Consider the following 19,775-nt stretch of genomic DNA (forward strand, 5'->3'; position numbering starts at 1 on the left):
TATCAGGACTGAAGTTGCTCAAAAGATTTAATGCAGTGAAATTGTTTTATATAGCACTTTTTAAGAAAAAACAATAAAAATTTTTTTGCATTATCCATCATTATTTTCTAAGCTAAAATTTGCTAACATTAGCCACCATAAATCAAATGAATATATGAACGTATAACGTAGAAATACGTGTAAATTTATGAAATTTAATGCAGTGAAATTAAAAATATCCACATATAACATTTTCATAGCACGTTTTAAGAAAAAAAAAACTTTTTTGCATTATCTATCATCATTTTCAAAGCTAAAGTTTGCATAAAAAAATCTGAAAAAAAAAATGTTGTTTTGTTTTTTTCCAGAAAAAATGAGATAAATGAGAATTTTTTTTATTTTTATTAAATGACTTTAACGTTAGCTGAACATTTGTAAGGAGACGCTCTCGCGTCTATCTAAGGTCACTCGCTATTGGCCAGCGGCAGATGACGCGGCCGTTACGCGTTAACCTATAAATTAAACGACTCTCCCTTTCGGTTGGTTCTCGGGGAGAGAGAGAGAGGTTGAAAAGGTAGAAGTCGCGCTGCATCTTGGGTACAAAACTCCATGGTGATGCAGCGAGCCTGACCGTTGAGAAGAACCGTTGAGAAGAACCGGACACCGAAGTAAAGTAAACGGGGGAGGGTCGGCTTCAGGGGGGTGGGTGCGCTGCTTTCAGTGAGTTACAATGCGTCTTTCACGGTGTTGAACAGTCTCGGTGGACGATGAGCCAACTTCACCGAGTGAGCCACTCTTGAAGCCCCCCGAAAAAAAAAACCCCGAGACCGAAGGGGCAGAGAGCGAGAATGCAGACGCCGAGCGCCCCGCTGCCTGTTGTCGGCTTGACTGGGGAATGGTAGCGTACTGCGGGACCCGCACTTGGAAGGAACATGGTCGAGAGGAGCAGCAAATTCTTGTTGATCGTCGTCGGATCCGTGTGTTTCATGCTGATTCTCTATCAGTACGTGGCTCCCGGGGTGATCAATTTCGGCTCCCCGCACGGTTATTTCACGGAGGAGGACGAGGGGGACATCTTCCCGACTCCGGACCCCCACTACGTTAAGAAATACTACTTCCCCGTCAGGGATCTGGAGAGGACGATCGATTTCCAAATCAAAGGAGAGGACGTGATCGTGTTTTTGCACATCCAGAAGACAGGGGGGACTACCTTCGGGAGGCACCTGGTCCAGAATGTCCGTCTGGAGGTCCCCTGCGACTGTAGACCGGGGCAGAAGAAGTGTACCTGCTACCGGCCGAACCGCAAGGAGACCTGGCTCTTCTCCCGGTTCTCCACCGGCTGGAGCTGCGGCTTGCACGCCGACTGGACCGAGCTCACCAACTGTGTGCCGGGGGTCCTCAACAAGAAGGAGAACAAGCAGAAAAATCTGAGGTAAAGCTGTTTGCTTTAGTGGATCTGTTTGTGTGAGGGTTGTGTAACATGTGGTCAACAACTATGAATCCATTGTAACTACAAGAGGACTTTTTATTGTGTTTATCATCTGCCACAGTGGTGAACATTTACCTGAAGGTACAATAAGGTCAGTGTGAGCCAACAAGGGCTGCAAGTTCAGATTTATATCATTTTAATCACATTAAATCAAAGTAATATAACATTTTCTGTCTGCTCTTGACAGGTTTATCACACCTTTATCTGCCCGCAGAGGCAGGCCTGATCTAATTGTACATTTTAAAGCATTTATACACACACAAAATCCAAACTTTACACAAGTATGCAGCTATTTTTACCAGATTATTTATACCGGAGAGGATCTACCAGAACAGAAGGTAATTAAATGGTGTTAGGAGCCCATAATTGAATACCACAAACGCACTCAAGCACCCGCAGGATGTTAATGGATGTAATTGGTCACTGTGTTATCTTAAATCAGAGCTCTTCCTCCTTTCCGCACTGAGTTAAGTTTTAAAACAGAGGCTGAGGATTGTGTGTGTGTGTGTGTGTATATGTGTGTGTGTGTGTGTGTGCGCCATCCTTGAAACATCCTGCATGCTCTGATAATCGAATGCTGATTGACGTTTCAACACTGCCGCTGTCACAGGAGTTCAGTGACAACCCCCCCCTTGACAATTGTTGATAGGTGCCAGTATCTGGGGGGTGCCCTCCCACCGGATCACACGCTGAGATTGGTCTGAATTTATTTGAAGCGGTGTGTGTGTGTGTGTGTGTGTGTGTGTGTGTGTGTAATACATCCAGGCAACATTTCCACTCTGTAATAATCCCTCACATTGGCTGCGAGGTATCCAGACACGATGCCCATTCTTATTAAGTTATAACCCATTTCTTCTCCGCGCCTCCCCATTGTTGTTGCCAACATATTGCATGCCTCACCCCAGACATATTGATGGCTATATCAACTTCCATTTCACTGCACCCTTGTGGTTAAAGGCTATGCTTGTTGAATGTGTTATGTGTCTTTGTACCGCCTGGGTTCAGTATTTGATTTTGTCTATGGGTGATCGATAAGACAAAGGGGGTGGAAAACGGGAGGGAGGGTTGAAAATACGTGGGAATTTAAAGACGGAAATATGTGTTTTTTTGTCTGTCTGGCGTCCGGTTGCGGTGGAGATGTCAGGCCGGCTGCTCTGCTTCCCATCGCTGCTCAAACTGGGGGGGATCAGAGCTGCAGGCTGGGCTGGGCCGGTATTGGTGGGGGTTTAGAGAGAGAGGGGGGACCCTGCGGGGGTTTGGCTCCGCTCTAATCCGGGTGATTATTACCGCTGGGATACACACACACACACACACACACAAACACACACACACAAGTGCTGGTATTTGCTGCTGGCGTCAGTCCTGACTCCCGTGGTTTTTCCCTGGTCAGAGGTGATAACGTGTCCGGCCATGTTGCATGGCGAGCTGAGATATCACAGTGGATGCAGGATAAACAGCCTTTCATCACTTTTGTGAGCTCTGTTTCTTGTGTCGGTGTGTGTTTCTTGTGTCGGTGTGTGTTTCTTGTGTATGTGTGTGTACCTGAAGAAGGCCACGGGAACTGAAAGAGACAGGAAAAAGCAGAGTGGATGGAGAGAGGACCGGGCATTCATGCAGGGGTGTGAGCGCAGCACAGATCGACATAATCGACTATCCTATCACTGCTGACAGGAGGAACAAGGGACTATAAGCCTTAATAGCACCCTGAAGAAAAACGATGCTGCCCCATATTACACGCAGGGGTAGGGAAGTGAATCTCTGCAAAGAGGAAACTGGAAGCACAATCTCAAAAATCTCATGTCCTCATCTGATTTTTTTTTTTTTCTCATTGTTCCTCTCCCTCGTGTTGCTGTGGTGTAATGCTCGATTAGGGACATTTGTCTTGAGGGCAGTAGCAGTGTGGTGCAGAGGCTAGAGAAAGTGTGAAAAAAAAAAAAGATCATCTGTGTTTACAGAAAGGCGGTGAGGGATTTCTTGGCACGGTGTCGTACTCGAAGCTGTCAGATCAGCTGTGCGTATTGTCAGTAGCGGTGAAGATAAACAGTCTGTGGTCTCTCAGCCAGCGGTGCGACACGCCACATACCTGGTGTGGAGTTGTGCCGTTCGCTGCAAGAAGCAGAGAAGAAAGAAATCTAGAAATCTTTGACCTCGCAGCAGCAGCAGCAGCAGATTCAGTGTCGACATCCGGCACCTCTCTGCAGCTGTCTTCTCATCCAGCTGTCAGGCAAATGTTACACAAACGTTTCAGATGCAGCAAAAATAAAAACGTGAATTTAGCACCATCAGCTCGCATAAAGACGCCACCCAAACGTAGAAAAACACGCGCAAGGGGAAACAAACGGACAAACAGATGGAGGAAATGAAACTTATCAGGCGAGTTATAATTGACATTAACTGTCATGTTGTTTTTATGCTCTGGTTTGATCATAAAAAAACAAATGTGCGTTTACGTTTAAGGCTGCCAGGAACAGCTATTTTCATAATCGGTTCAATCGTGCCAGAAAAAATGTCAGAAAATAGTTTAAAAAATTAAAAGTGCCTATCACAAGTTTGCAGAACTTTGGTTGACAGGTTTAAAAAAAAAAAAACGCTTGTCTCATCTGACTAATAGTCCAAAAGATGCCAGAAGAAATGACACAGAACATTAAGCAGAATCAAAACACTTGCAAATGAGTATTTGTAGATCAGCTAATCAATTCGACTCAGACTCGACTCACCTATCGGAGACAGCCAGTCTGACATTTAAGACTCCTGAACGTCCAAAGCTGCTATTGAACTGTTTTGTTTTAATATTGTAACATTTCCCCACGCGTTGTTACTCATCGATTCAGCATTACGTGCATTTTCTTCAAGAGAGCATCAAAACGTCCTTCGAACGTTTAACGAAATCAAATGTGGTGTTTTTCGTTTTTTTCTTTTCAAACTCAGTATATCATAAATTGCCGGATTGCTACGATGGATTAGGCTTAGTTTGGTCTGGTGACAAATGTGTCAGCTTTAGAGGAGGGAGTATTAAGCCGGGAGCGAGCGGCGGTCGAGATGAATGGCTCGCGGTGGGAGAGACAGGTCTGTCTGTGATCGGTGATGAGATGAGATCGAGATGAACAGCGGCATTGTGGGAGAAAAGAAGTCACACACTCAGCAGAGAGCCACTGCCGGGAGTGAATTTGTCATTTCCCACCTCTTATATCACACACACACACGCACACGTATATATAGGAGCACACACACTTTAATGAGTGTGTGCAAGCAGACAGCGACCTAATGCCTTGGCCTTTTTAGATATGGGGCTTCTAATTGGTTAAGGAGGTTCCTATCACTTTACTCAAATTAGAGCCACACTTTCAGATGGAGGATACCATCTGTCCTGTCTGTGTGTGTGTGTGTGTGTGTGTGTGTGTGTGTGTGTGTGTGTGCACATCTCATCACTGTGCGTGTGTCTGTTTTTAATCCCAGTGTGTCATAGAGCGTCTTAGTAAGCAAAGTGATGGCGCTAATTTTACTGCCTGTATCGCGGCCCTCTCTCCCTCTCTCTCTCTCCGTCGCCTCCTCTTCATCCCCACCCTCAGCTCGCCTCTAAAACACTCTCCCTCCCTCTTCCTCCTCCTTCCATCCTTTCTTCCCTCCCTTCTTCCCTCCTTCCCTCCATGATGGTGTCACTCTCTAATCAAACAGCAGGCTTGCTTTCCGCTTGGTGGCTTCATGGCCGGGGGGGTGCTCACTCTATCTCTCCTCTCTGTCCTTTCTCCTCCCTTTCTCCTCCCTCCACCCCCCCCCCTCATCTTTCTTTCTCTCCTTTTGCCATCTCTCCCTCTCCCTCCGAGCGTGACTACCGCATTAGAGGAAATGTCTTTTCATGGAAGATTTGCTGCAATTTCCAAAATGGCTGCTTTGCCTAATGGACAACTGCCTTGGTTCTAATGAATGATTACATGTATGAGTATGAAGGGGGGGAGGTGATGGAGGCGATGAAGAGTAATATGAAGAAGGGGATTGGATGAGTGTTGGGACAAGAGGAGAGCTGTCAGGGAGTGATTGAAAAGATAAAAGATGGAGGGGTGAAAACGTTTAGTTTCATTGGTGGGGAGGGGGCTAGTCAATTAGCACGGTTGTCAAGCACTGGGCTTTACTCTTCTTTCAATAGGTCTGTTTCAGATTCACAGCACAAATCACTGCTTTCCAAAGATTGGCTCTGTGTGTTAGTCTGTGTGTGTGTGTGTGTGTGTGTTGCATGAGAACGGATGCGTGTGCATGTGGTATCCCAGCATGGTGCCATCAACCAGCCAGCACAACCCAGAATCCAGATGAACTTCCAGAGGAAGCTGCAGAGACAGCGCCGTCTGATTGGCATGTAGCAATACAAGTGTGTGTGTGTGCGTGTGTGTGTGTGTGTGTGTGTGTGTGTGTTCATGTGTACCCAGGCAGGTTGGTGTTAATCCAATCAGATTAGCCAGGTTTTAAGCGCTGGCGGTCAGAGGCTCCAAAGCCGGTTACGTCCGCTCATCCAGCATTCCCAACAAATATTCCCACATCCCTCCACAGCCCGTTATTCCCCCGCTCAAATCGGCTTCACTATGGGACTTAAGCTTGCTTGTCTTAGTGGAAAACCCGGGCTCTAATTAGGCTCACCAGCGGTGACTTAATACCTGTGCCCGCCTCGCTGTGCTTGATTTATGTTGAGTGTAAGAAGGACGGGCATAATGACAGAGCCATTTAAGGCGCGTTTTGTGGTGATACGTCTGCAAACATGATGGTTTTTTTTAACAGATTAGTGTTCACATTATCCATCCATCGATCCATTAATGGATTTTGTTTAGGAGACATTAAAAAATGGATCAACGATAAAACTCAAACATATTCTGGTCACAGGAGCTTTGCTATCATTTAGCATTTAAATCAATTTTTGACCAGTGTGTCAGTCAAAATCAGCAATTTTAAAGATTTGGCCTTTGCTAACTGACGTTTTAAACATCAAACCAGTGCTTCCCAATCTGTTTTTTTTTTCCACAAGTGAACAAGTTGTTCACCCAATATTTAATTCTTCAGTCTTATACTGTTTTATTTTATCTCTTTGTTGAGGTTGGAAGTGGAAAAACTGACACAGCAACTACCTGGAAAAACATCTTCTTTCCACCCTGTTCCAACAGGCTGGGAACCACCAAACAATGATAATATTTGATAATAATCTAGTTGAAACTCGTTGATCGTGATGATAATCAGAGACCGAACAGGTCACAACACCAGGACGTGGTTACACCGAAACACCGTTTTATTCCCCCTCTCATTATAGATGTAGATGTTTTGTTCAGGAACAGTTCTAACGTTCAACATCATCTACATCAGCCCACCAACAGCTGGTAATGCAGCCAAGCAAAGTGGCTCTTCAGCTTTTTATTTTCTGCCCTTCACAATACAGAGAAAGGATGTCGGACGGGCACACACACTCGCACACACACACACAATCTCACACATAAAATGGTGAGATATGGGCCCCTATGTGTTTCCTTCTTCACTAGCTTGCAGGGAGTGTTGACAGGCTTCTCTCAGCTTACACCGCCGCTTCCCCCCAACTACAAGAGTTCAACTCAGGTTCAGCCTCGGGTCGCCTTTATGACGTAAAACCCGGCCTCACGATTCAGAGTCGAGAGCTCTAAAAGCATACGTGTATACAACCTTTCGGTTGGGCCTCTCGCTGCACACACCAGACGGCTTGTTTGTCTTTAGTTGATGACCACTACAAATCAAATAAACTGTGTCCAGGACGAAAACCCGAACGGTCAAGTTCAGTTAAGGCCGCCATTGATTGGCAATCCCCGCTGTTTCACCTCAGCGCTTTGTAAAGACGCGGACAAGGAGCTGGATCCGCTTGACCGCTGACGACTGTCTCCGCCGGTGGTCCGCAGCAGTATTGATTAGCCGTTATGGATCGGAGAGAGGTTTTTTTTATTGATTGATAAGGCTTGAATGACGCTGACGTAGAGCAGAGCCACTCCAGACCGATCCGGCTGTACGCTCGACAAAGAGGGCAGACGAGGGTGGAAAGAAAAGCATGAGTGATGTGTTTCGTAATCATTACACAGCCTCTGTGAATCCGTGTGTCACTCTTGTCTCTTCCACCCTCTGCCGTTGACTGTCAAATGTCAACCACCACCGCCAATGTGATTCTTTGGCCCCCGTGGACAAATAACCGCACGGCGGACATTTCTATGGCCCCGGTAATGAGGGGCCGCTACGCTACAGCGGCTCCGCCAACAGGATTACCACCTATTGATTAGCCTAGCCTAGCATTAGCTCCAGCTAGCTAAAAGGGAGTGACTGATTAGGGGACATTTCTATAGTGGTTAATGAGTGGCTGCCGCTGAATGCTATGGTATGCGGTCCATGAGAATGGGATTACAGGCTATTAATCAGACAAGAGGGCTAGCCGGAGTCATTAGTCGGCCCTGCGGCAAAGTCAGCGGGCTGATCCCGGTTCCTGGGTTTTCTAAATCCGGTTTGGCCTCGTCCCTTATCATCTGGTCTCTTGCTACAGAACGACCCCCAGTGTCCGTCTTTTCTTTAACACCCCTACCCCACGGAGTCCTATTCTGTGATGCCACTCCCCGTCTTTTTCCCTCCTTCTGAGACGGACAGAGAGGGAGAAAGAAAGAGGAAGACATCCCCGGAGACCGCTCGCTGCATCCATTTACAGCGCTGTCTTTTCATGTCCCTCACTGTGACAAGTCCGGGCAGGATGGTGGCCCTGACAGCTTCTTCTTCATCTCTCGCCTGGATTCTCGCTTTTTAATTTATTTTTTTTCTTAAATTCACGAACAAACAAACAAATGAACGCATCAGTTTTCTGCACGCGTTTTGTGTTTATGAATAAATGCATCCATTCACGAAGCTGATATGTGTCTGTGGGAGCGTGTTTGTGTGTGTGCGAGAGGGAGAGATGGCCAAAGGAGGCATGTGAACGGAGAGGGGAGGCTGACAGGCGTGTTAATTGAATTGTGGGAAAAATGCAAATCCCGTACTGCCTCTTTGAATTAGGGGGAGGAGTTTGAACTGATTGGGACTGTCTTTTCTGCACGCACACACACACACACACACACACACACACACACACACACACACACACACACACACACACACACAGTAACTAACTTTTAGCCTACTGAATCCCCCCAAAAAAGAGAGAGAATGAATGATAGTGTTGTGTCTGCAGCCTTCCACGCCTCACCCTGTCTTTCCCATCATTCCTCTGCATTTCTATACCCACCGTGCCATCCCGGCACTTCAATATCTTTTGTCTGTGTGTGTGTGTGCGCATCTGTGCATGTGAGAGAGTCCCACCAGACGAACCAAAGTGCTGATGCCGTTCATGGAAAAAGCAAGAGATTCTTCGTTCTGCTACGCTTGGTTTGTCTGCCTTGCTCTCGGGCAGAGCTGTAGATCACCAGAGTTGTTCCCTTTTTTTTGAAGCTGCGCACATTCTCAGTGTGTGTTTGTTTGTGTGTTCAAACAGGGGTTGCATGCGTCCGGATGTCTGCTGTGTGTGTGTGAATGTGTGGCCCGTGTGATCTGTGTTCACGAGCCTGTATGCTGATTTGAATGTTTTTGACCTCGGTTAAACCACAGATGAAATGTCTCACTTCTCGCTTCTCCTTACGCTGCTGTTCGTGTCTCTCGGTCTAATATTGCTGTTGTGATTTAATTCTTTCTATGTTTAGGTCTTATTCGTGATCTACATAACAAGAGTTTCTACTATAATTAGATGCGTTTTTTACACAGAAAGCATTTTGTAAATTAAAGGCATTAGTTTCTCGTGCGTTGAAGTTTTCGACCTTGTACAAAAAAAGTCTTTCTCTGGAGCTTTTGGCATGATTACTTACTGAAAACAGTCAAGTTTGGAGTAAGGTGAAAGCTGTTGAAAAACCTAGCACATGGACCTTAAGTTAATAACTTTTACTTTCTTGGTTTTGGTTCTTTCCTGTATAAATATTCACCTGTTAAACCCACATTTAAGATGGTTTTTGTCAATAAAACCAAAGTTTTTATTAGTTTTCAAAAGCGATCATGTCCTTTTTTAAAGGTCCAATGTGGAAGATTTAGGAGGATCTATTGGCAGGAATTTAATATAATTAAATTAGTATGTTTTAATTAGTGTTTAATCACCTGAATAAACAAGAATCGCTTAGTTTGAGCCCTCTGTATCTACAGGTCCACCATTTTTCTACAGTAGCCCAGAGCAGACAAACCAAACACTGGCTCTAGATATGACTTTTTGCTTTTTAGGTTTATTAGGCAGCCATATTTCCTACATGCTTGAAAGGAGAGGGCGTTGGAGATATACCTGGTGCGTGAACTGTCCGTAGTTGAATGGGGTCGGCTACCGCCAAAGTAAAAATACTGAATTTAACTTTGTGGTACTTGAAGAGCCCAGTGATTTCTGAGGTAGTATGTGGTGTAAGAACACAGTGAGAATGACTATTCAATCATAAAAGCTACACAGTTGTCCTTTTTCAATTATAATAATGACACTGCACAGCAAATATCTTTGAAGCTCCCATCAGTGTTTCATCAGAACTTTTGTCCACGTCCATAAAACTTCCTCTCGTTGTAACACTCTGTCCTCTCCGTCCTGCTGTTAATACAGACGTATGCGAGCTAACCGCAGCCACTTGGACGTCACTCCTCTGCAGAGCTGTTGGGAAATGTCGGCCGTTAAAGGTCACTAAAACACATGTATTGAGTAAAAGACGATATTAGATGTTTTTTTTTAAAACTGCCATCCTTTATTTAAAGTTAAGAAGTGAATGACGCAGTAAAACTCCATTTCAAGGCTGAATCTTTTTTGGTATTGTTATAAACGTCAAGTTGTCTTACTTGAACTCTGAAGTTTTACTCTGTGACAACAGAGCGGTGCTTCTTTCTTCAGCTGAGCATAAATGGTACAGACTCGAGCACGCACGCAGCATATTAACCAGGCGGCTGCCATGAGTTTTCATTTTGTAGTCAATTCACGGAATTAATGGTAATTTACCTCAGATGACCACATTTGCTGCAGACAGTTGTCTTTAATAGCCGGCGAAACTGTTCCCAGCGACGCTTTCACTTACGTTTTATTACGTCTTGTTAAGACAAGATTGTTAATAATGTAATTAAGACGGCTGCTGTGGCCAAAGATGAGTTAAATAAATATGTCGCCTCACCTGGAGAACCCGACACGATCCGTTGCTGAGTCAAACGCAACGGTAAAAAAAACAAAAGTAGGGCAGGCCTCTCCTGTATCGGCAGTAAAGAGCAATTGAGAGAGCGAGGGAGTGTCGCGCTGCTGAATAAAGGTCAGTGTTAAAGCTAATCCAGTTATACTATTCTTAGTGTCTCTTTACCTCTTTGTCTCTCGCCGCTCTGCCTCCTCCTCCTCCCTTCTCTTCCCTCCTCTTCACCCCACACGGCACCGTGGATCTGGGCCATGAGTATGTAGGTTTCACCTTTTCTCTCTCTTTATTTTTTCTGTACTTTCATGTTTTTTTGTTCCACCTCTGTTTTCCCCTTCACTCACTTTCTCTCTTTCACTCTTTTTTTTTTTTCTTCATCCTCTCTCTACCACCGCTACCTCCCCTCGTCGTTTTGGGTTCCCAGCGCGTGTCAGCTTCCTCCAGAGAGAGGAAGTGATGTGCCAGGAAGTGCTTTTATCCACCAGTGATCTGATCTGATGTGAGATTGAGATAAACACAGGAGGAGTGTAGTGTTCTCTCTCTCTCTCTCTCTCACACCCCGGGGAACTGTACGATGGAGAAGCCCTCTTTTTTTTTTCTGCCTACAAATGCTTTTTCCTCGTGTGCGCAGACACAGAAGTCTAGTGGTCTTTGGTGTGATTTGCCAAATTACAAAGCGAATAGAGGAGAGTGGCTCTTTTCAGACCTGCTGTGAATCCTGATAAGAACACGTCACACGTCTGCTGACAGCTTTGTGTTGTCTGTCAAAGTGTCTTTTTTTTTTTAGAAAGAAACTAAACCTTCACCTGCTCCGTACGGCATCTTTTTATTATTCTGCCAAAATCATGTTCAATCATGTTACACTGCCAAATAAATGCAAATAAATAAAATCTATTAGATCACTTTAAAGGAGCCTTGGAGCATGTAAAATGCACTGTTGTGACATTCGGAAGACTAGTACACGAAGAAGATACAAAATATATCAATATTTCAGATTTTGCCTTGGGTTGTCCTAACGAGGGCATAGATTTCTTGTTTAGAGTTTAATAGGAAGGGAAAACCCGGCCTCCGCTGAGGCTGGACTATTTTCAGGAGTTGGAGACTTAAACTTAAAAGACCTCTGTGTTATCGAGATACTCATGGAGACGCTAAGACACACTGATTAACCACTCATTGGGGTCAAACCAAGCCAAGATATTTCTAGACAATGTGTGAAACTTTATCTTAACATCTGTTTTGCAGTTTCCTCTTGTGTTGATCGTTGACACGGTAACATGGTTGGCGACTTGGGGCAGCAAGCGTATGCACTTTCTTCATCTTCCAGCGTCAAGTTGAAGTGTCTGTTGAGCAACACCAGCCCTAAGCCTGTTCACACATGCATGCTCTGTGAATTGAAGCTTGAAAAAATATGTTCGCATCGCACCACCACCGCTGCTCAAGACAAGACTCAAGCGTCTCACAACGGTGCAATGTTGGAAAAAGTTTAAGTTTCATGCCAATATCCTCTGACATGTAGGAACCTGGAGACAACCAGGAAACTGGGGCACACTTGTTTTTCGACTTCACTGAACTACATAAAACTACAAAATGGAATAAAACTTGACTGTTGAGGTGAACAGCTTCCCAAATTCTCTATGATGCATAACTTTAACAAGCTACCAGGACTTGCTCAATCCACCTAGGGCATTGACTTCTTTGCCATACACAAGTATCCGATGACAACAGAAGAAAGAAACTGCCCAGCACCCTGCGTGTAGTAGTTTTAAGTACCGGCGAGATATTGAAGTATGATACAGGAAGCACAGTTTGAGCAAAGCGGTGCACAGCAGTATACTCGGAGACCTGCACAATTCATGTCAGCAATCATTTCATCTTTGGATGCAACGATTATGAAAATACGGCGGCGTTCACATTACAAAGGCATTTCGTTACAACGTCCACTTGCATATATTTCATTGGCAACTGCAGCGTCTTGTCAGATGACATTGCATTGTGGTCCAACTATGTTCAGTTTGCCTTAGATGTTGAGATGCAAGTCCTTTCCCCCCTCTGTGATGGAAAGTTCCCAAAATTTCCACCTCCCAAGTGCCCAAATGCTTAAATCACTGAATATCAGCAACCACACAGGCTATAAATAATTCAGTCTTTGGGTTTTGCTTGTTTTCATAGTTTAACTTGGCTGAGTACCCCCCCCTTTCTAATTACTGAACAAAACAATGACTATCAAACATCCTCCTGCATGGCTTCCTGTCACATGGCTGCCATCTACATGTTATAATTTCTGCTGTTGGCACAGAGGCCGGGGTCGTTCCTACACAGCCAAGAAATGTTTGGTGGTAACTGAAATGTTTCCAACAAATGGAGGAAACCTGGGCCCTGTTTTCATCGGTTCATCGATAGATCTTTTATTGTGAATTGTGTTTTTTAAAACGCAAGTTGAAGTCACCAAAGTCACGCAAGCAAACTAACCATTTAAGACAGCAACAGTAAATTACTGTTCTTTTCAATAACAGAGCCATAACGGCTGTTTCAACATAAAAAAATGTTTCAACCATCAGTTCCAGTCAGCGGCCAAAACAAGCTCTTTTAGTGGACGTACAATAACAGCGCTCAAGGAAGGATGTCCGGAAGGATAACACATTGCTTTCAGTTCCCTCAATACTGGATCATTTTCAAAAATTTTGTCCGCATTAGTCATTCGGATACAAAAACATGTGTTTGAAAGATAGAGAAGCTTCTCTTTTTTTTAAGGGCTGAGGAGTTTTCAGAGGTGTCATTGTGTGTCCAGACAATGTTCCCTGAGTAAAGCGCAAGACGATTTTTCAGTTCAGTTTCAAAAAAACAATCCCCATCGCAGGCAAAATCCATATTCTTTACCAAAGTTTAAAAAAAAGAAAAGAAATTAAATTGGATAGTAAACACTCATAAACAAAGAAAAATGCCACGGTTGGAGAATAAAAGGCTAATCAGTCACAGAAGGCAACAGAAAAACCAAAACAATGACTGTAATGCAACGAAACATAACAAGAAAACCACCAAAAGTAATTAAATGGAGTCGGGGGGCACTATAAAAATCCAGCCTGTAAGCAATGTGTTGGCTTCTGTGTGTCCACAGAGAGGAGAGCAGAGGCCCCTGCAGTCCAGAAAGATGTCACTCCATCATGACTTGGGTTTATTTCCCCGCTTGCGTGACGCTGGCCTTTTTTTTTTTTTTTTTTTTTTTTGCGTGTTGAGCGCCACAATGCAAATACCCCGAAGCGCTCATGCAAAAACATTCACTCTCTTCCTCACTGCCACACACACATTCAGCCTCGGTCCCTCGCTGACTTTATGGATGTTCGCCGTTTGACGTTTCCCCCTGTTGAATGTACCCCCGTTCTCCTCTTCCTCCCTTCCTTCCTTTATTCCCCCCTCTCTCTCTCTTTCTCTCTCTCTCTCTCTCTGCCATCTTTTGTCCGGCATCTCTTCACGCTTGACCAGCCTTGCTGTGACTCTTGACTTCAAAGAGCTACTTCATTCATCAGTCACTCATCAGAGAGAGAGGGCCATTCAACGCAGCGCTAAAAGAGAGGGAGGGGACGAGGAGTGAGTGTATAAAGAAAGAAGGGGGGAACGAGTGTATGAAAAGAGGGCACGAGAGAGAAAGAGGATCCGCTCTTGACCGCGGGGAACCTCGGGAGTCACAAAAGGCAAAAAAAAAAACACACACTCCCAGCAGAGCTACACACCCATACAGTCACACTCGACGTTAACACAAACTCTTTTTTTTTTTTTGTTTTGTTTTTTTTGGGTGTGTTCAGACGCCGCATACATGATCCCTTCCTCCCCCTCCATCTCTCTATCTCGTCTTTCCTTCATTCTTTTCACTCGAGCCGGCGGTACAAAGGGGCGTCGACGAGGCCTCGTTCCTTCCTGTAATCCCTCACTGCACCTGGGCGTGCGTGAGTGTGTGCGTTTTCAGATCTTTTCCACGCCGCAGTCACTCTTTCTTTTTTAAATCTCGCCCTTCTGTATTTTCATCGTCTTCGTGCTCACTGACATTCTCCCTCTCTCTCTCTCTTTCTTTTTTTTCTCCTCCATTCCTCTGTATTTTGAGGTGGCTGGCAAGCTAGTTTTCAGGTCAGTGGGAATTGCTATTGCTTCCCCTCTCAGCTGGAGCCTGGCTCACACTCAAATGCACACAAACACACACACACACATAGACACAGATATATGCACACTTTTTTTTTTTGTTCGACTCTCTCTCTCTCCTTCTCTTTGTGTGAGCAGTTTACACAGACCTGTGGTTGTGTGGTCTTGTGCACACGATTGCCTGACTTGTAAAGATGCATTGCTCATAGGTGTGCCGGGCTGCTTTTCATCCGGCTTTTGTCTCTTCATTATTCCGTCGTTTATTTGTTTTTCTCCCTCAAGTAATAAGTGATAACTGAAAGTCTGTCACGCTCCATGTGGCGCTCTCGCCTCAGACTGTTTTTTGTGGTTCTCGTTCTGTACGAATGAGACGATATTTCTTTTATGACTCACCTTGTTTGTGTGTGGGCATATATGTATGTAAATCTCTTTAGCTGGGTTAACCTTATGCTGCAGGTTTTTGATGTTTATGTAACAGCACGTCATGAGGTTTAAGTGGTTAAAGCTAGGTTTCAAAAGTTTATCAGATCGTCCTTGTTCTTCAGTAGTTTTTTTTTTTTTCCTTCACATAGCCAGAGGACATGCTTTCATATTGCAACTGAAGACATCAGTTACCTTTTCATCGTAGAAGAAAGTGAAAGTGTACATGTACATGCTCTAGGCCGATACTGCAACCAATTATTATTTTCTAGTTGTTTTTTTTATAGTTTTGTCCAGAAAAATATATATTAACACATCAGATTCAAAAATTTCAAAGCTAAAAAAACTGAAGTCATCTTTTCTGCATCTTTGCTTTGCTCAAAACTTCCACAGATGTGTCAGGATGTGAATTGAATATGTTTGCACCACTACTCAAAAGTCACTCACTGGTGCAGCGTGGGGACTTTCTGCCAATATCATCTGAAGTGCTGAACTACATAAAACTACAAAATGGAATAAAACTTGAGACTGCCACTTCCAATAAAAAGAAATAATAATTAATTAGAAGTAATATTTACCAGTTGTTCTGTTTTATGAATCATTTTGTCCAGAAAAATGAAAGTCTTCAAATTCAAAACAACTTCATTAATCTGACTGGAGACCATTTGTCTGCAGCAGTGTCACATAGACAGACACTCATAAAACATACTAATAAATGATACAAGGGAGCTAAATGTGGAAGAGTCTATAAATAATGTGATGAATAAACATACTGAGTACAAAAAAGGACAGGATGAAATAAAAACCAGATAAAAACATCGACTGTGACAATGGTTAAAGGACAAGACTTCAGAGGGAATGACTGATTCAGAGTTACCTGTTAGTCAGCCAAAAACACAACTTAAGTCAGTTTATTTGCTTAAAACATTAATGCTAATAAGAAACCCATACATTAATGTACTTCATTGTTTCAGTCTCAACCGCAGAGCATTAGTTTCTAGTCAAATATCACATCTTGTGACCATTTCTACGGCCTAAAGGAGGATATAAATAAGTTAAGAGACAATTAAATTACAGTTAGACGTTATGTAATCCAACGTGCTTTAAATAAATTCTACCTTCTTTTTTTTAAGCTTATGACAGCTTATGCTCATACACTAACCGGCCACTTCATAAGATATACTTGTACAATCCAGTGTGATTCAGTACAATAATGATATCTAATCTAATCTAAGGGCCAAAATATTAGAAACCACTGCAAACTACAATCGTAACAGTAAACATAATGGTTGAATTAATGCCTTGCTGACAGTGTCAACAAAAACTGAAACAATATTATAAGATAAAGTAGAAATTACGGCAGAGTTGTCGTATTTGATCACGCTGGATTGTACCAGTGTACGTAATATAGTGGCTAGTCTGTGTCTGTGTATTTGTATTGACACTGTGTCAGTTAAACTCTGGTCGTGTTTGAGCTGTATTTAGTGGTGGAGATGATATTTTCAAACATTTCTAATATTCTCTCGCTCATACAGTACAGTATTGGTGTCACATAAAACAGATTTGTAGCATGAGAGAGACAGAGAACTCTTTTAAACTCGACCTTGCTAATTAATTAAACATCCAAACGCGTCTAAAAAAGCCTTTCAAACATTTCATGCTTCATGTTTCTGTGGCTGCATTTTCAGAGCCGGGGGAGGAAATTTCACCCGCTGAGAATCCATCAAAAATTTGGCACGGGGGTATCTCCGTGTCCGCAAACCACAGTGTTTGGATGTCGAGAGTCAAACACCATGTCCACACACTCGCAATCTTTATTGGTCTGTGCGTTACACCATCGTGGACACACACATGCTGCCATACACTGATGCACACCAACAACCACAGAAAGCTTTGAGAGAGCAGGTGTGGAGACATACGTGAGTCACAGGTCTTAATAAAGCAGAAGGAGGTGAGGAATAGTTAATGAAACACCCAGTCTGTTTTGCGGTTTGTTTTTGACATCCATGATTGCCAGAGCGAGAAAGTGTGTGTGTGTGTTCTTGTTTGTCTATGTGAAAACAGCTGCACATATAGAGGGGGGGAAAAAAAAACACACTCGGTCCAATGTGGTGAGTCAGTCGGGTTCTCATAAGCCTGCGAGCTGAGTAACGAGGGGGGGCCTGCAACGACATGCCCCGACAACATACATGCACAGACAACTTAAAAATGGAGATGGAGGTAGGGCGACGTAGGAAAGTGCAGCTTAATAAAAGCACCACGGAGGGGAGGAAATTGGAAGGGAGGGGATGACTGCGTTCGAGTAGGCGAACCTAAAGAAAGGAAAGACGAGCCGAACGGTCGGAGGTAAAGAGGTTGTGCAAGAAAAAAGAAAACTGAGGGCAAGAAGGTGAGGGAAAGTATCTCTTCGTCTCCCCCTCCTCCCCTGCTGGAATGTTAATCAGCGTAAAGAGGTCAGCCCTTTTGGCGTTTCAGAGACTGTGTGTGTAGTGTGTGTGTGTGTGTTGGGGGGTGAAAAGGTCGGACATGGTGTTCTGGCCTTTTGGAGCCTTGTCTGAAGTACTTCAAGTGAACAACTGCACACAGGGGTCCATTACAATGTGCTTTACAACTTTCTTTACAGGCCAAAGAATTCAGACAAACACTTCTTCGATTCATCAGTTTTGACGGCATTATCATGATAATGAAAACACAGCGCGACCAGTTTCATGCCAAGACATTAAATAAATAAAAAAATGTATTTAAAAAAAAAAGGATTGTGCATTGATTTCATGTTTACAAGACAACAAGTTGTTGTCTTTTGTCTTCCCAGTCTTCTGTCAGTTTTTTTTTTTTTTTTTGCGATAGCAGCTGTCAGCTGATTTCAAAGAATGGATGTACTCTACGATCGTAAATCCAAACTCACAAAATCTATACCTGTCTTCATTTTTTCATCTCAAAGAAGGAAATCTGTTGCCAGTGGGTGAACTTTGGCAGGCGTACACAGAGAGCTTTAGAACACACACACACACACACACACACACACACACACACACACACACACACACACACACACACACACACACACAAGCCAAAGGATCAAAATGTGTCATGCATGGCAGCTATCTAAAACGTACTGTACATTTTATGTTTTATTAAAGAGCTCTGTAAGGTTATATAAGGGCAGCAATGGCCTCGGGGTTCGAGGGGAAAAGGGCTCACGCACTATTGACAAAGAAACATCTTAATTTTATCTCTTATGGATTGTGCGCATTGGCATGAGTTGCATCGCGCCTCGACACACTTAAATTCAGATTTCACCGCTTAAATATAATACACGGCATATAATAGATGGAGGTGCAGTGGGGAGGCTTTAGGATTTGCTCGGGTTAAATGAACTGAAGGATTTCTCTCCAGAATGTGTCTTTCTTTACCGGCCAGGAGATTCTTCACAGCACCAAATTAAGTTGTGTAGGAAGCGGTGTGTGACATTTGTTTTAATAATAAAGAAATAAAAATGACAGGCTCAGTTGTTTCGGAAATGGCAGCAGTCGGTTCTGAATTGTCGTTTCTTTGTATTATTCATTGTGCGTTCCCAATACAGAGGAAGGCTTGAGACAGGAAGTGAGAAATCATAAAATATAAACCAGTCAAAGTAATCTTCCATAGACTGGCTGTCTAGTCTGTTAAACATCGACGCTGAAGAGAGGGAGTTACACACTCCCAAAATCTCATGATTCATTAAAGCTCAATTTTTTTGTATGTCAGCGCGGATCTGACGGCTACGTGTTTGTGGACCGTTTTTAAGCTTTTTAGCTCACTGTTTTGGTTTCCTCGCCGGCTTCCAGGGTTAGTTTCAGCTCTGTATACATGTACAAATGAAATCTAGTGCCGACACACAAGAGATGAAGAGATGTTGGTCCCAACTTTTACATACAAAAAGCAATTGTAGTTTTGTCAGAATGAAATGGAGCTACTTTGTCTTGCAGCACTCTTTACCCCACCATCTTATTTCACACATTTCACACTGATTGCTGTATTTCTTGGGTCATTCGTTCGACGTGAAGGCTGCCAGTTTGTATCCATCTCCTTAACCGAGGTCATTTTTTATAGCTAAATCACTCGAAGCAGCTATTTTTTTTTTCCCCCAAACTCAGAGTGTTTTCTCCCTTATTTCAGTTTATTGGGCCGTATAAGAAAATCAAGCTGTGTAATTTCACTTGGGACCAAAACAATCAGACTGGGACCTTGTTGAGGGGGCGGCTCGAGTGCGTCTCACTACACCTCTGAACTGAGAATCGTTTGGAGTGAGGATGAGATCGGGCCGCCACCCTGCTCAGCTACACGCCAAACGCCAAACAGTATGAATGAAGTGTGTGTTAGTGTTTCAAGTAACCGTATTGTAAATATAGTGAAATAAAGTGATGCTAATTATTCAGAATTATTCATAAATAGTCAGATAATCCTAGACAATAGGCACAGTTTCCAAGGAAGAGTAATCAGTGATTCACATCCAGCAGATGCTGATGCTTCATGTTTGTTTAGCCGTTAAGGAAAGATCTAAGTAACAAAGA

The 19,775-nt window shown here is 43.6% G+C and overlaps 1 protein-coding gene across 1 annotated transcript in view; it reads left to right on the top strand.

Moving 5' to 3' along the window:
• Window positions 1-513: 513 nt before the first annotated feature.
• Window positions 514-19,775, top strand: part of hs6st1a (heparan sulfate 6-O-sulfotransferase 1a) — a 62,938-nt gene continuing 43,676 nt past the window's right edge. Inside the window, exon 1 of the mRNA XM_027274942.1 lies at window positions 514-1,411. Within this exon, the coding sequence (XP_027130743.1) occupies window positions 912-1,411 (500 nt within the window). The 5' untranslated portion in view covers window positions 514-911. The remainder of the gene's footprint in view (window positions 1,412-19,775) is intronic.

The sequence above is a fragment of the Larimichthys crocea genome, chromosome XXIV (assembly GCF_000972845.2).
Source record: "Larimichthys crocea isolate SSNF chromosome XXIV, L_crocea_2.0, whole genome shotgun sequence".
Lineage (NCBI taxonomy): Eukaryota > Metazoa > Chordata > Actinopteri > Sciaenidae > Larimichthys > Larimichthys crocea.